This window comes from Parasteatoda tepidariorum, chromosome 4 (assembly GCF_043381705.1).
Source record: "Parasteatoda tepidariorum isolate YZ-2023 chromosome 4, CAS_Ptep_4.0, whole genome shotgun sequence".
NCBI classification, from domain to species: Eukaryota; Metazoa; Arthropoda; class Arachnida; order Araneae; family Theridiidae; genus Parasteatoda; species Parasteatoda tepidariorum.
The window spans coordinates 62,113,141-62,129,686 of NC_092207.1; the positions used below are offsets into that span (position 1 = coordinate 62,113,141).

At 29.7% G+C, this 16,546-nt stretch overlaps 1 protein-coding gene across 4 annotated transcripts in view; it reads left to right on the forward strand.

Annotated features, from left to right (window-relative positions):
- Positions 1-12,506, forward strand: part of LOC107446472 (allatostatin-A receptor) — an 81,299-nt gene extending 68,793 nt beyond the window's left edge. For all 4 annotated transcript variants that reach the window (XM_016061140.3, XM_016061141.3, XM_071179925.1 and 1 more), the window contains 2 exons: positions 4,587-4,694; positions 9,879-12,506. In XM_016061140.3, coding sequence (XP_015916626.1) covers positions 9,908-11,116 — 1,209 coding nt within the window. In that variant the 5' untranslated portion in view covers positions 4,587-4,694; positions 9,879-9,907 and the 3' untranslated portion in view covers positions 11,117-12,506. The remainder of the gene's footprint in view (positions 1-4,586; positions 4,695-9,878) is intronic.
- Positions 12,507-16,546: the final 4,040 nt, after the last annotated feature.

The window sequence follows — 16,546 nt, forward strand, 5'->3', positions numbered from 1 at the left end:
AATATCGTAATGTCCCCCCACACGTACACATACAGCAACTAGAAACTATATCTTATTGTTATTTTTTTTTTTAAAAAACGATCACAGCCAGAGCTGTCGAATGTGGAATCAATGCCAGGGCGGGTGCTAACAGTTTTGAGGGCTAAAGGTGGTCCTACATGTTATCAGCAGGGTGGTCATAATGTAATGGCCCTTCAGTGTATAGTGCGTACAAATAATCAAACTCTAAATACCTTTCCCTAGGAAACGTATTATTCATCATTGCTCAATGATTACGACATATCTGTTTGACTATTTGACTTAAGAGACTAAGAACTAAAAGAAGAAGAACTTAATAATTATTTTGAAGAGTAAAAAAATTAAAAAAACGAGATATTTACACAATTCTCGGCTATCATGTGGATAATCTAACTAACTAACTAACTCAGTGGCGCGACAGCCCATTAAGAGGGCCAAGGCCGACTGTGCCCATCTCAGTTTTCTTGACCTTGGGCTCTGGGGTGCAGGAGCATATGTTCCGGTATAGTTTTTTTTAAGTANTCAGCACCTTGTGGAATCAATGCCAGGGCGGGTGCTAACAGTTTTGAGGGCTAAAGGTGGTCCTACATGTTATCAGCAGGGTGGTCATAATGTAATGGCCCTTCAGTGTATAGTGCGTACAAATAATCAAACTCTAAATACCTTTCCCTAGGAAGCGTATTATTCATCATTGCTCAATGATTACGACAAATCTATGCATCTGATTTCTATATTTGACTTAGGAGACTAAGAATTAAAAGAAGAAGAACTTAATAATTATTTTGAAGAGTAAAAAAATTAAAAAACGAGATATTTACACAATTCTCGGCTATCATGTGGATAATCCGGAGATCTAAAATTTGTAACAACAAAATGGATGGAATTTTTAAGCGGAAATAATGAGACAAAGCTGAAATATTTGTTAACTGGAAAGTGAGATGTTATATGTTGATATGATATGCAGTATGTTATGCAACATTCAAAAGGTTACAGTGACTCATTGAAAAACATTATTGAATTCAATTTTCGACGTTTGTAAATGCAGAAGAGGAAAACTGAGTTTTTGAAACCTAAGAGTCCAGGGTAGTATTTCCGAGAATATAGATTTGAGCCTATAACGAAGCATCAGATATATTTTTCACCTAAAAATTTAATTTAGAAAATAGTAGCCCTTAATCTTCCGATTAAAAGGTAACTTTAATAACTATTTGAAAGATTTAGAGCAGCGATAATTTTGGAGTAAATCATTGCAAATTGAACTGTTAAATTTTTAGACGCAATGCACGAATTGCAACAAGTTGTTCAACAGGACTTCGTTAAAATTTTGGATAGGTTTTGTGGAAAAATGCATAGAATCGGGCATTTTTGTGCTTTAAAGCCATTTTGCCATTTGAGTCAAGTAAATTTTGTACTTTGGGGCATTGACTTAACTTTTAAATCCATGGCACACTAACAAAGCTTGTATTTTAGGTGTAAGTCACGAATCCCATCAGCGACTTATCCAACCATTCCTAAGATCTCAAAACTAAAATAAAATTATTCTAGGATTGTATTGAAAGATAAATATACAATCCTTTCTCCTATTAGATTATTGGTTAAATTTTTGGTTTTCGTATTCTTACTATTTTGGATCTTCAAAAGATTTTCGATAATATAAAAATATATATAAGGCAGTACAAAACCTTTTTAAAAATGTTAAAAATAAAGGTTTCGATTTATTAAATTAGTAGAAATAGTTCTTAATAATTCTTAGAGCTACAACGGTATTATTTCTAAAGAAAAAAATTGATATAGAACAATTGATAAAAAATCAGATGAATTCTAGATTTATGTTTAAAATTTCTTTCCCTCGTCCAAACTTAAAAGATTAAACTGGATTTACTATTGGGGTATACTTACAAAACATACTCATTGTGTTTAAGAACAAACTCTAAGAAATTCAGGAAGTTGGCTATTATTTTATGTAGCCATCCTTTAACAAAAAATAGCCAGTTCCCGTAATTATAACAAACTTCATCAAAATTGGTAGAGCTGATCATTACTTTATACAATTTTATTATGCTTTTTAACTCGGATCGGGGATGTACAGCGAGCAAGTAAAAAAATTAAATAAACGGACCACCCTTAATGACTTTTGATCTAATCATTGAATCTTCACGTTCCAGGACTCAATCTTGATGACTCGCGAGGATGACCTCAAATATGCTAATTAATAAGTGCTGACGATTATATTAAGTTTTTAAGTTCCTAAAACAGACACAAATCCGTACTTTCTCTGAATAAACATACCTTTTCTGTTGTTGATGGATTTGAATTACCCATTACTGGGATGGATTACTGGGGGGTGGACCCCCAAATTAAAGGGGGAGCCGCTATCTGGGGACCATAAAATATGGTCCCCATAGTTTGGTCATGAGTGTTCCAAAGTTTGGACCCCTTCATATTAGTTTTACTTTTTGCGAATTTTTCTATATATCTTGATATCATTTTAAGCTAACAGAAATTTTTTCCCCACAATTATAAAATTCATTTATCCGAAAATAATACCATGCAAAACATATTTTTTAGTAAATAGTTTTCATGTTACATTGTTTTATTTATTATTAGTCGAAAAATATTCGAATTGTAAGGTATAAAATTGTTTACATTATTTTAAAAAGCATAATTTGACATAGCAAAGTACAGAATTTGAGTAAAATCGGTTTAATAGTTCCTGAGAAATCAAATTTTCAAAATACGACTTTTTCGAAATTCTATTTCTCAAAAATTATTCGGCTGACTTCAATCAGATTTTGTATTTTACTATGTAAAATTATATATTTTAAAATTATGTAAAAAATGCACATCCGGCAATTCACAATTTTTTCGACTAATATTAAATGAAATAATAAATAATAATAAATATTTACTAAAAATATTTTTTGCATGGAATTATCTTTGGATAAATGAACTTTATAATTGTGTGCAAATGTTTTTCAATTCTCTTAAAAAGCAAAACATGGTAAAATACACAAAAAATAATAAAATTAACGTTAAGGGGGTCCAAATTTTAGAAAAAAAAGTATGCTAATTTAGAGAAAGCATGCTTTTATGTCTGATATCTTAACTTAAAATATCTTCTGCGCCAATTAATTAGCATATTTACCATGCACTAATTAATTATCATATTACCTTATATTAATTAGCATTTTTTTGAGGTCGCACCCTTGAACCATTAAGATTCAGTCCTAGAATGTTAAGACTTGATCATTAGATCAAAAGTTATTAAGGGTGATCCGTTTTTTTATTTTGAGAACTGTATACCCCTTTTTTTATAGTTATAGTATCAGACTACGGACACAAAAGCCCCGAGTTCAAATCCAGGCACCGCAAAAATCATTTCCCTCGCTCTCCCTTTACGTTGATAACCATGGACAAACTCTTTCCTCGATAAATAGCTGTTTGGCCTCATTCCACATTTCTCCTAGATTCGATAACCGTAAGCCTCAACAGCATCAGGAATCGAACTGAAAATAAACGTCACATGACTAGCGTTAATTTACGGAAAAAGCCGTCCATATACTTAACGAAAATACCTATATCTTTACGTTCATGGTAGATTTAAAGGCATAAATTTAGCTTACGTGTCAGCGAATGGAATACTTTTTCTGGCGACGAAAGATTTTAGAGTTTATGCAATAGGTAAAAAATCTCCTTTCTCTATAAAATTCGGATGAATTGAAGATCTCTATGAAATTTGTAGTCTGTCTGTCAAGCTTTAGATTTTATGCCACGTCAAATGTTTCGAGAATACAGTTAATAATGGCGTAAAACTTTAAAAGTTTTTGTAACATAAAATTTTGCTAAACCAATTATATTACCTTGCAATTTTTTTTAAATACCGGTTATTTATTATTTGGAGTAAAATGGCGGGTGCCAATGATTATGCTCTAATCACTACTGGATTATTAATTACACTAATTCTAATGTAATTAATAATCCTGATTATTAATTACAGTGATCATGTGCAGACGCGGATTATACGGGTAAGGGTTTTACTAACCTAGGTACGTATCCGAGTCTGGAAGGAAAGGAAAGTGTTCATGTGTCATGTAATTTGTTATAATAAGTAACATTAATGCCTTTTATTTAAGACTTTTTACCTTTTTTCAGCAATTTTAAATGTATTGATAAAAACGTATCATAAGTTAATTAAACTTTTTAATAGAAAGATAAACCACTTGCATATCATTAACGGAAATGAAATTATGTATGTAGATTTAATGGTTAGAAGCAAAAATTAGAAGCGTCAATGTTTGCATTTATCTGATTTGACAAATGACAATTCGAAAAAATTTTGAATACAAATGGAGTTTCCAATGTTTAAAAATGCGATTTTTACAATGCGATTATTTAAAATTATTCTTTTATCAATACTGGCATGTTAAGATTTATTTTTTCAAAAGTAAAGAAACCTTGAAATGAATTCTCGAAATATTTAATAGTTTATTGTCTATAGTTACATAAACGTCATTTCTGCATACTATTTAATAAAAATAAATTAGTCCTGCTTTATTTGTTTATTCCAGATATAACAGGAATCCACAACGGGGAATTCATATTTGACAAATTCTTGATATTCTATTGAATGAAGCAGGATTGAGAATGCAAAAGTCTATCTATCGATTTATCAGAAGGTAAATAACGAACATAAACCTTTAAATCTATGAATATTTCCTATTTTACTTTCAAATATTCCTTTATAATAAATCATTTATTATAAAATCCTTTATTACAATAAAGAATTTGTTCTAACAAAGAAATTAAGAAAATAATCCTTCATAAGAAATATAATCCTTAATTATATTTTTTCTATTTCAATGTCTTTTATTTTTATTTCACTTTTTGAAATACTTAATTTTTTTTTTAAATAAAATTATATTTTCCTTATTAATTTGAATGATTGTTCAGTATGCTGAGCTTGCAGTTGTGTTCTACCATAACTGTTAGGATTCAATATGCCGCTAAAAAAATCATTTAAATATATAGCACATTTATCACATAACCGAAAGATATTGCAAACTTTTGATAAAATTTTTTAAAAAAATTAACACCATATTTCCTTTTATTAGGAAATATTTCGATTGGGATATCGACATATTTTCTTAGTGTTTAAAAATTAGTTCAAATAGTTCTATTAAACTGGTTACTACTTTTAGTTTTTCTAAAATGCTACCAATTTTCTAAGCTAGCAGTTTCTTAATTTCCTGATGGAAGAATAGAAGAAGAGTAAATAAGAATTATTGAACTTAAAAATTCAGCAGAGACTAAATAAAAATATTTCTGTATTGACCTTTTCGCGATCATTAATATTGCGATAATATCAAGTTATTTGTTAATGTAACAGACGTAAATCTCTATTTATCCAAGCTACTTAAACTATTTTATTCAGTCGATCTCTTAGTACAATAAATTTTATTCCTAATAAACTTAAGTAGGAGAAAACAGTCATTATCAGGTGAAGTTGCTAACGAATGCTTAGGGAATGGAACGTCCCTTGCGTGATCAGTAAGGAAACGATACCATGTAATTTCTGCCTAAGTAGTTTTTGTAACATTGGAGAAAATAGTTGTTTGAATAGAATGCATACTCAAAATAAAATCAACACTTTAAAATTTAATCTGCAAGCATTTCTGTTATTACAAGCAGTCTGTTTTGTTAAATATATCTTGGTTTTTATTCCATATATATGATGTGCATTCATTTATTTTTCCATTAACCACTGCTATATCAAAAGGCAATGGTTTTTTTACAAAAAAAAACTTTTTGATATCAATGAAGTTAATAATATGCTTGCAAACGAAAACAAAAGATTTTATTAAAAATAAGTAAATAGTTTTATTTTTGTCGCAAGTTTTTGAAAAAGAATATTTGATGGCGAACGGAAGGTAAACATGAAAGAAAATTTTCTTTCCAATCCTATTAACTCTTCTAACGAAAATTTAAAAACCGCTGATTTTTTCTACTGTAAGATATTTAGAACAGTTCCGTGTCAAACAAAAATTATAAAAACAATTAATTTAGAAACAAAATTAAACATTTAATTTTTTTTTGTACTTATGATTTTAATTTCCATTAACTTCTTTTTATTTCTATCAAATCCTTGCTTCGTTGAAATACATATGATGTATTTTAGGTAGATTTACTTTTTGTTTAATATAGCAAAAACTTGAGTTTTACAACTTTTTGTGGCATAGTTATTGTATAGTATAAATCATAATTTGGCTATTTATGTAAGTATTTTTGATGCATTATGTTCTCATCTTACTTGACTTTGCTTTAAATTTGCTTTGGAACTATGATAAAACCTTTCTTGAAAGGTCGTAGTATTCTTGCAATCAAAGAAAAAAGGCTTAACTAACTTCCAAATAAACAGTAAATACCACCTACTTCGCATCCCAGAATTTTAAAAAGATTAAGAGAGCAGAAGAATACCATTGTATTCAATTATAGGCGGGAAAGAAGAATAAAATAGAGATAGGTCTGTATCAGTGTATCTAATATAATTTAAGTTACTTAAAAGCACAAAATACTTCAAAGGAAAATCATAGTCATCATGAGTCATTATGTAAATAATGAGTCCATTTCGTATCAATTCCTTTCTTACTTGAAAGCTAAGTAAAACTCCTAAAAATGAAAAATAACTTTTAAATCGTATTTAAGCCTCTTATATTTTGACTCCTATTTATCTCCATTTTAAAAAAGGAATCTTATTTATTTCTAATTGCATTCATTTTGGACTAGCCCCATAATAATGCAAATGAGGATGAAATTATGTCAATTCTTATTATTTTGTATCTGTTAATATAACTTTGAAAGTTCTAACTTGGTCAAAATGATTTTTCTCTATTGTACTCGGTAGATGCTGATTTAATAATCTAAACCAGTTGCTTTTACAAACTGATACAAGGAAGTTGATATTTTTAAAGTGATGCAGATTCGTTTCACCATAGCTTTTCAAAATCACTACTTTTCTAAATTATTACATTTTCATGCTACGTTAAATTAATCGTACGTATTTTAATTTTATTTTCACTTATGAATAATTATGAATAATTTTCCACCAATATTTATTATAAAACTAATTGTTATAACTATTTTCAACTCATTATTTTTCCCATAATTTTCACATGAGCATTTTCTAAATATTTTGACAAAATTTACAAACCATTTGTATCGTGTTAAATTTCAAAAAAAGTAAATTTACCTTAATTTTTAAATGGAATTTATGGAAATAATCAATTTCAATTTGGTTCTCAAAATATTTTCTTAAGCGCAGAATCAGTAACGATAATGAACACACGTTAAATACGACATTTTATTTACAATGCCTTGGTAGTTCTACATTCAATTTAAACTAACATTCGTTTTATTTTACTATAGTTATGCTTTTCACTCTAAAATTTCAGATAAATAAAAATTCAATTTCAGCTTTTAAATTTAATACGAACTATTGTCCTTAATATATAAATATGTATAATTTAATTCTCCACAACCACTTTCATTTAAGACCTGAAGAAATAGTGATACGTATGCTAAGGAAGCATTATAGTATTGTGTAGTAGTGTATTTTATACAGTAATTGTCCCAATTAAGAGTGCACAAGACTGCAGTTACGACTTTTACAATGCATAATTATTTCTAAAGGAAGTATTCTGTCTGATCTAGGGTTATTTATGAACTTTTTTAAAAATGTTCCTTTTGGTACATTGCATTATAAACTATGCAGCCATTTTAACTTTAATCTATTTCTGTAAATTATACGTAAAATGCACACTGCTAGAGATTTTTGGACGTGTTGTACCATAATAACATTCGAATATGCTATAATCATATTATGTTGTTAAATTGAACTATGTACTTATGTACTTCTTTAGAATAATAAACATTATTAGACGGTTCAGGAAAAAAAACATGCTGCAATTGAACCTTTTTTTCATTTTATCAATTTAGCATTCTAGGTACCAATATTATGGTTCAACGTTAAATTGTTTTTTATAAGAAGATAGGTTAGCTAATATTAATGCCCGATAGAAGGCCACGATAGCTTTATTTTTTCTGCATATAATAACATAACATAATTACTATATGTATTGATAAAACTCTGAGATAATTTGATCAGTAAAATAAGTAAAGATAAATGTGGTTGTCAACTACGGTACTTTTAAATGTATGTTTACATTTATTTTACCTTAGAATATTCCGCTCCAGGAATATGTTTATTTTATCTCTCTGTTCTATATGTTTTTTGTGCTGTTAGAGCGACTTTAATTTATCTTTATGGTGATCATGATAAAGTGATTATTAGAAATGATGGATATATTACATCACAAAAAAAATTTCTGAAAAAATGACAAAATATTTATTTAATTTTGATGATATTCGCTTCCTCGAAGAAGTTGATGATAGTTATTTCAGCACTTTGATGAAATTTTTGCTCGGCTCATATACCAGGATTTGGTTTCGTCAAAAACGAAAAAATTGTTGTGATATTTGAATACATTATTTTTAATAGGGTAAGCGATGCTGCGTTTTATTATAAGGTTTTTTGCGCAATTGTATGGAGTTCATATAATCCTTATTTTTGTTTTCAATCTCATGTTCACAAGCTTTAGGTTTCCTGTGAATTTATATAGCTCAACGTCAAGTATTTTTCAGTCACGTAAAAATTATTATGATCCTATTAATGTTGATTCTAATGTGATTAGAAGGCTTTATATTCTGGAAACAATGTATTAGAAGTATATCAAAATTAAGTAATTACCATTTTTAGATATAATATAAGGTAGTTATGCAGTTCAAGTCATGAAAACAATGAAGCTTTGAAACCATTTCAATACTATGTTCAAGTACCAAGTTGCCATGAATGAACGAAATCGAGAGAATGACGACTTTCAAAGGTGAATGTCAACAATCACATAGTCGCTTTGGTGAATGTCCGAAATATTTGTTATATTCGATTTGATACCAATTTAATCGTTGATATTATTATATTTATTCGATATTTTAATATCTGCTGATGATAGATTAGGAGGTACATTAGTGTTCGGAGTACTGGCTAAATGCATACTGGGAAGTTGCACTTTATCTTTAAAAAATATCGATGTAGGGCAGATCGGGCAGTGTCACTGAACCGTAAAAACCATTGATGTAGGTCATACTGGGTAGTGGTACTTAACTAGACCTAGTATATATTTCGAACATTTACCAAAGCGACTATGGGGTTGTCAACATTCACAGATGGAATTCAACAGACTCCAATTTCGGTCATTCACAGTAATACCAACATTAACACCAAACTATAAAGTATATGTTTACGTACCGATGATGGTGCGAGTGTGCAGAATTCGGTAAATACTCGTGCTCTACTGGTTGACTTTAAAGCTGGGTTCCAAAAAATGCTAAGATTTTGAAGGCAATTTCCACTTTTAGGAGCCATCGTGCTACGTAATTGAGTAAATTTGTTTACTTTTATGGAATCGCATAAAGAAAACTTAACTTTTTAATATAATATTATTTTAATGTAAGCGAAGTAGTCAGAAGAATGCAATTTTAGTCACATAAGCATGATAGGCAATTTTATTCCTAGTTAAAATCACATTACATACTTGCGCAATAATCAAATGTGGGTTATATTTTTTGAAGAAACATACGGATATTTCTCTTTCAAATAGTTAAAATTTAATGAAAATTTTAGATGCAAAATCTAAACCGCTATGGTGATTATATGGCTGTGATTGGTAGATCCACCCTTTCAGAAATTAAATAAAATATTCTTTTGTTACGGAATACATGTCTAACCATGTTTTAATTTTTTTTAGAAATTAAAATTCATCATTAATCTGCAAATATGTTTGATGAAGATTACATGGATATTGAAGCGGAAGTTGTGGATCCCATAGAAGTGGACAATCCGTTTGTGACAACTACCACTCAGCAGATTATAAATGAGACAGCAAAAGTATGCTCAACAAACTTCAGTACTAATTTAACATTATGTATCAACAGCACAGACATCACAATACGGGCAGATATCAGCTCTTTGGAATATATTATCAGCATCGTTGTTCCCATACTTTTCGGCATCATCGTGGTTGTAGGCTTAATTGGCAACACCTTGGTGGTTTTAGTTGTTGCTTGCAATCCCCAAATGAGATCTACAACAAACGTGCTCATCATTAACCTTGCTGTGGCCGATCTTTTATTTATATTATTTTGTGTACCATTCACTGCTTTTGACTATGCGGTGCCTTCTTGGCCTTTCGGAGAAGTGTGGTGCAGAGTGGTGCAATACTTGGTTATCGTCTGTGCTTATGCTAGTATCTACACACTCGTACTGATGTCATTAGATCGATTTTTAGCTGTGGTGCATCCTATCACGTCAATGTCGATCCGTACTGTTCGTAACGCTTGGATTGCAATTGGTATCATGTGGGCAATCATCGTAATTGCATGCATTCCAGCGTTGCAATCCCATGGCCAAGTATATTATTACATACAGGAAAAAGAATTTTCCGTTTGTGTTTTTCTCTCAAATGAAGGATACAATTACGCTGCTTTTCAGATATCATTTTTCATGTCTTCTTACATTGTTCCTTTGGCTTTGATATTTATTCTTTACATGCTCATGCTGAAGAGACTTTGGTTCGGTGTGGCACCCGGTGGAAGAATCAGTGCAGAGAGCTTAAAATCGAAAAAGCGTGTGACAAGAATGGTTGTAGTTGTAGTAGTTATCTTCGCTGTCTGCTGGTGCCCCATTCAAATTGTATTAGTTCTGAAAAGCGTTAATTCATACAGCCTGACCACTTTCCGCATCGTGGTGCAGATAACGTCGCATATCTTGGCTTATATGAATTCATGTGTTAACCCGATTCTGTACGCTTTCCTGTCTGAGAACTTTAGAAAAGCTTTCCATAAAGTCATTGCTTGCAATCAAAAGCATACAGCTCTACCAAACAGAACCACTCAGGAAAATCGAACAGAGCGAGAAACAACACTAAACAACGGGACAGCAGCTTCGAAACAACAGATAAACAACTCCTCAAATGACATACTATAAAGAAATGTCAGAATATTCTTAAACTGATTTGTTTGCATATAAAAGAACATAAAATGAGCAACTAAGTTCGATTGAAAAATAGACAAATTGAGTACACAGAATGCATTTTATTGGGGAAATTCTAGTACACAAACATTAAGAAAAATATGCACCCTATGTACTAGATCTAATTTAAAGAATTTAATAAGTAAATGGGATTTTAAAGATACATTATTTATTACTAACTCATTGATACCATTCCATCGTTGGTTCGAATGAATGATACAACTTTAGAAGGACCAAGCCAAATAACTTTTACTAAGATACACTTGAATATGGCGTTTGTTTAAAGAAAAATACTGTGGTGCTTAAGAACTTGACTTCCTGTATGTGCTTTAAATAATGTTTCCTTTAACTTTACTTTCAATATTCAATTTCATATTTGATTACTGTGTTGACTTTCATAATTCTATTCATATCTATTTAAAATATGTTTACGAATGAAACCTAACACCTCCTTACTTGGGGTTGTTAAAATTCATACATTTTTTTTAAAGTGACTGTATATAAAATTAACGAAAACAACTTTAATGTAGATTTTACTTTACCTATTTTTTTTAAAAATGGAATCTAAGATAATTAAAATTATCTGTTATAGCTATGGATTTTAAAAGCAGCAACAGTTTTTCTTTTTTAATTTGAATATATAATCAGATTTATTGTTTAATTCATTGATATTCTTTTATCATCGTAATAATGCTTAAAAATTATATCTGACTTTAAATTATTTTCATTTAAAGTATAATAAGCGCTTAAATTCTGCTATTATTTGCGAATTTTCTTGATACTTTAAGACTATCGAGCAAAGTATTTAATATTGAAAACAAGTCAAGCTCAAATTTCTAAGTATTTTCGTTTCAAACTTGTAAGTTAAAAACTTTAACACCTATTAGGTTTCTTTTTTATGCATATTTTATTCCTGCATATTTCGTTAATAGACATTTAAAATGAAAATTAAAAATGCATGAAATGTTATTCATGATATTCAAATAAATAGCAGGATGGAATTTGAAGATGCATTGCTGGTTTAGTTTCACCTTGTCACCCTAAAGTTATCACGTTTGATGAATATAATTTTTATAAGAAAGGCAGTAATATTTGTATGAAAGGGGCTCTTCAAATGATACTGCATTATAAAAATTCTGTTTCATCGAAATATTTATCCCCAAACATTGATGTGCTGATGATAAAATATATTTATGTCAGTTTATTCTCTTGTTGTAAGCACGAAGTATAAATATCTTTGTCAAACATTTATGTCAAATTTTCAATCAGGTATGTGAGCTTTCTTTCAATGTAATGTTATTGTAAATGTTTATTATGTTTTCAAATTAAACTTTTATGCAACGTATGCTTGCTCTTAAGAGCTTAAATTTCATACTTGTGAACAAAATATTAGGTTGTAAAAAAAGTTCTGAAATACCCTTGCAGCATCCCTGCTGAAAGATCTCGTTTATAGCCATGGCGAATCAAAAACCGAAGTTCAGTTTTATTCAATGTCATTTAGAGCTTATTGATGAAAGTGTAAGCTGTGTGTGGAAAGTGTGAACACCAAAAAAAAAAACAACAGCACAAAATGAAAATTCATAAAAGTTGAAATTTTCGCAAGTGTGGCAGAACTTTTTTAACAACCTAATAATACAAGCACTTCCATACTAATATTGTTTCATATTTCGCTAGAAATACGGAGAGAATCCTTCAATAACTTCAGAAATACTTAGATCATGCGATTTCTCATACATATTAATGAAATTAAAAACTTTTAAGGGCTTTAGGGACCGACAATAAATTATAAACGGAAAATAATGTTTTTGAACACCCTATGTCAAAAAATGCAGCAATAGATTTGCAATTTGTGACAGTTATTCTGTTTATTATATGCAACAATTGCACAAAATTTTGCAATTATAGCGTGAATATTTATGAAAATATGGATATTTTTATGAAAAGACTAATTTTTTTTTCTCTTGTGTTTTTTGCCATAACTTTAAAAATATTCAGTAAAAATAAATAAATTTTTTATATCATTTCAAAATTAATTAAAAAATGCTTCTTTGAAATTTGATAAAAATATGGTTCAAACTGCACAAGTAACTGCACAGTAATTAAAGTGGCTCTTTTATATTGCACACGCTCGGGAAAAAATTAAAAAAAGAATTTTCTTAATTTTGTAGTGAAAAGTAATACTAATAAAAAAAGTCCAAAGACAACTAATAAAAAAGGACCAATTTCAATATTTTAAAAATTTAAAAAGTTTCATAAAATTTTCTAAGTAGTTTTCGTACTGTTTTAAAGAAGGGGCTTTCCACATGTTTGATTTTGTACTATTAAATAAGATTTATTAAAAAGGACCCCGACATTGTTGGGATTCATTTCTCTTAAAACTATCTTATTTTTCACCTGTTTTCTTTCCTCGTCAAATCACATTTTCGTAAATGAATGTTTATTGCAAGATATTATCATTTGTTATTTAATTCTGTCTTATACAAAATAATATTTGTAGAAAACCTTTAATCATTTTGAGTCTTCTATTAAAAGTTACAAAAACTACTTTGAAAACTTCTTTAAATCTTCAAAATTTTCTAAATATTATAATCGGACTTTTTTTATTAGTTTGCCAAATACGATTAACTAAAATGAAATTTAAAAAAAATTTCCTACGCAGGCGCTGTTTAAAAGAACTAGTTCAATTACTCATATCTTGCGAAGCTTAAAACGAAATTTTCTAAAACTTTACAACAAAATTTTTGCAATTAATTATAAATTATTATAAATTTTTTTTTAAATTTTATTGAAAACTTTTAAAATTATAGTAAAATAACGTAAGAATTTTTTTTTCATAAAAAATGTCCATATATTTATAAACATTTAAGCTAGGCATACGAAATTTCGTGTAATTATAGCATGTCGTAATAACCACACAAAAAACTGTCACATGTTGCAAATCTATCGCTACATTTTTAGAATCCTCATTTGATTAGAATTCATCCTTTCGAACAAGTATTATTTCAACTTTGGAAAATTATGCTTCAGTGTAAGCTCTGTAATACAACCCCTACCATTTTTACAACGACCAGTACGAAAAGTCTTGTTTTATCATAGACGCAATGTTATTTTAACGACCATTAGGGCTCCAGCATTCTACTTTCCGTTCCAATACAAAGATCGGAATTTGATCAATTCCACTGAAGTGTCGAAAAAACTATTTGGTCTGCTATTTTATTTTGATATTACCGCATATGAAATATATGATAGTGAAATATGAATTACTTCACATCGCCTTATATAAAAGAAAAGAAAAAAATCTGTTTGTATGCAAGCGTGCATGGATGTACTTTAGTAAGTTGAGAACAAAAGCAATGATCTGAATCGCTTGCAGTTTTTTTTTCCTCAATTTCTCAGTTTGCAAAAATTATTTTAAAGAATTCTTTTAATTCTTTTAAAGAATAATACGTATAAATTACTTTGCTTCGAATACCAAAGTTTCTTTCAGTATTCAAACCAGCTTTTTTTTATTCATTTTAAGTGTTCTTGAGAAAAAAAAGCATACAAAGTTACCAAATTTCTCGCTTTATGGGAAGGCCAAAGAGGTCTGTAATTCTTTATCGAAAGACTTTTGTAAATATTTTGGTGAATTCAACAATAATACATGGTTTTGAAATAAGTGATAAAGTTTCGGAATATTTTGTAAACGTGGTAAAATTCCTTCGTAAAATTATTTCGTCATGATATTTAAGAGCATGGCACGAAAACCAATCATTCGTTTAAATTTGCTTTTCATTTTGGAATGTTTTAATAAATATTTGGTATTACGCTCTGTAATTTTGAAAACCAAATATTTTAGTATTTTTTTCACTGAATCTGGTGAGACTGTATATAAGTCAATAGAATAAAATTTCAAAGGTTGCATGAGTTGTTATAATAAAAAAGCACCTCTTTCAACACGTACTTATGCACACACCTTGCGTTACTCTATTCACGCACTGTCTGTATACGCAAGACACATAAGTGTAGCGTGAGAGGGGAAAATTCTCTTTTTTTCAAGAAAACTGTTTATACAGATATATATATATATATATATATTAATCTTATAACTTGTTTTCAATCATTTAGTGTTGCGGACATTTACCATTTTAAAAATTGTAACGGTAATTTTTCAGCAAATCAATCTTTACGGGGCGATAAGGCACAGAACACCGAGGTTTGTTTCATATTGCCCCCACAGAAGGGGAAAAGAAGGAAACAATCAAGATTATAGTTCGGACACTGAGGATTTCAAGATTTTTAAAGATTGCTATCACAAGGTTTGCATTATCAAAAAGTATCCGGTGTGCTTTTTAAATACATGTCACATATACAATTAATTTAAAAATCTCTTTTACAAACAAATTTAAATTTTCGATTCTTTTTAATAATATGTCCACTTTAACGTCAACATTTTTCTGGAAGGTAAACCAATATCTAGGAACGGTCATAATGTTAATTCAATAACGTAGGTACTTTATTTACGTCGCACTAGAGCAGCACAATGGGCTATTGGCGACGATCTGGGAAATATCCCTGAGGATGATCCGAAGACATGCCATCGTAATTTTGAACCTCTGCAGAGGGGATGGCTCCCCTGTTTTGATAGCCCGACGACCTGAGCGCGAGGTCAAGCACTTTACGGTAGCACAGTTTCATGAACAATGATACCGCGCAACCTCGGTCCTTAGGCAGGCTAATCTAAGTGGTCACGCACCCACTTACTGATCACAGCCAATGATGCTTGACTTCGGTGTTCTACTGGGAACTATGTCTTTACGACCAGTCCACTGCAGGACTTAGATCGCTAACAGTATACCCTTCTAAATATTCAAATTTTGAAAGTTAAATAGTTAAGTTAATAGTTTTCCCACAATTCGCGCTTCTAATTTCAAATCTGCAATCGATTTCTCTTTAAAAGCTTAAGATTTTATGCTGTTTAATAATATATTCCTAAATAGGATTTTTCAAAATTCACTTTAGTGAAAACTAAATGCCTCCACTTCTTCACTACGTTAGTAATAGGAAGAAAGCGATAAATATATTTCAGTGATTTATGATGCGGTACGTTAAGTCATATGTTTTTTGTTTTCAGTACATACATTCTTTCTAAACCTGTACAATCAAACAAAAAATAAAACTAAATTAAAAATATTATTTTGAAAGACTCGTTTCCCAGTATCTTCAAACAATTAGCGACCATAGCATCGCATCTGAAGAAAAATGGGCTCTTAGATTAAAGATGAGATGTCAAAAGATTGTTAAACTACATACGTTTTTCGTGACATTTTTTGTGTTTCAGACAATCAGTTACGAAGATAAGTCACTAAATAACAAAACAAAAAAAAATCAATCTCTCGTAAGTGA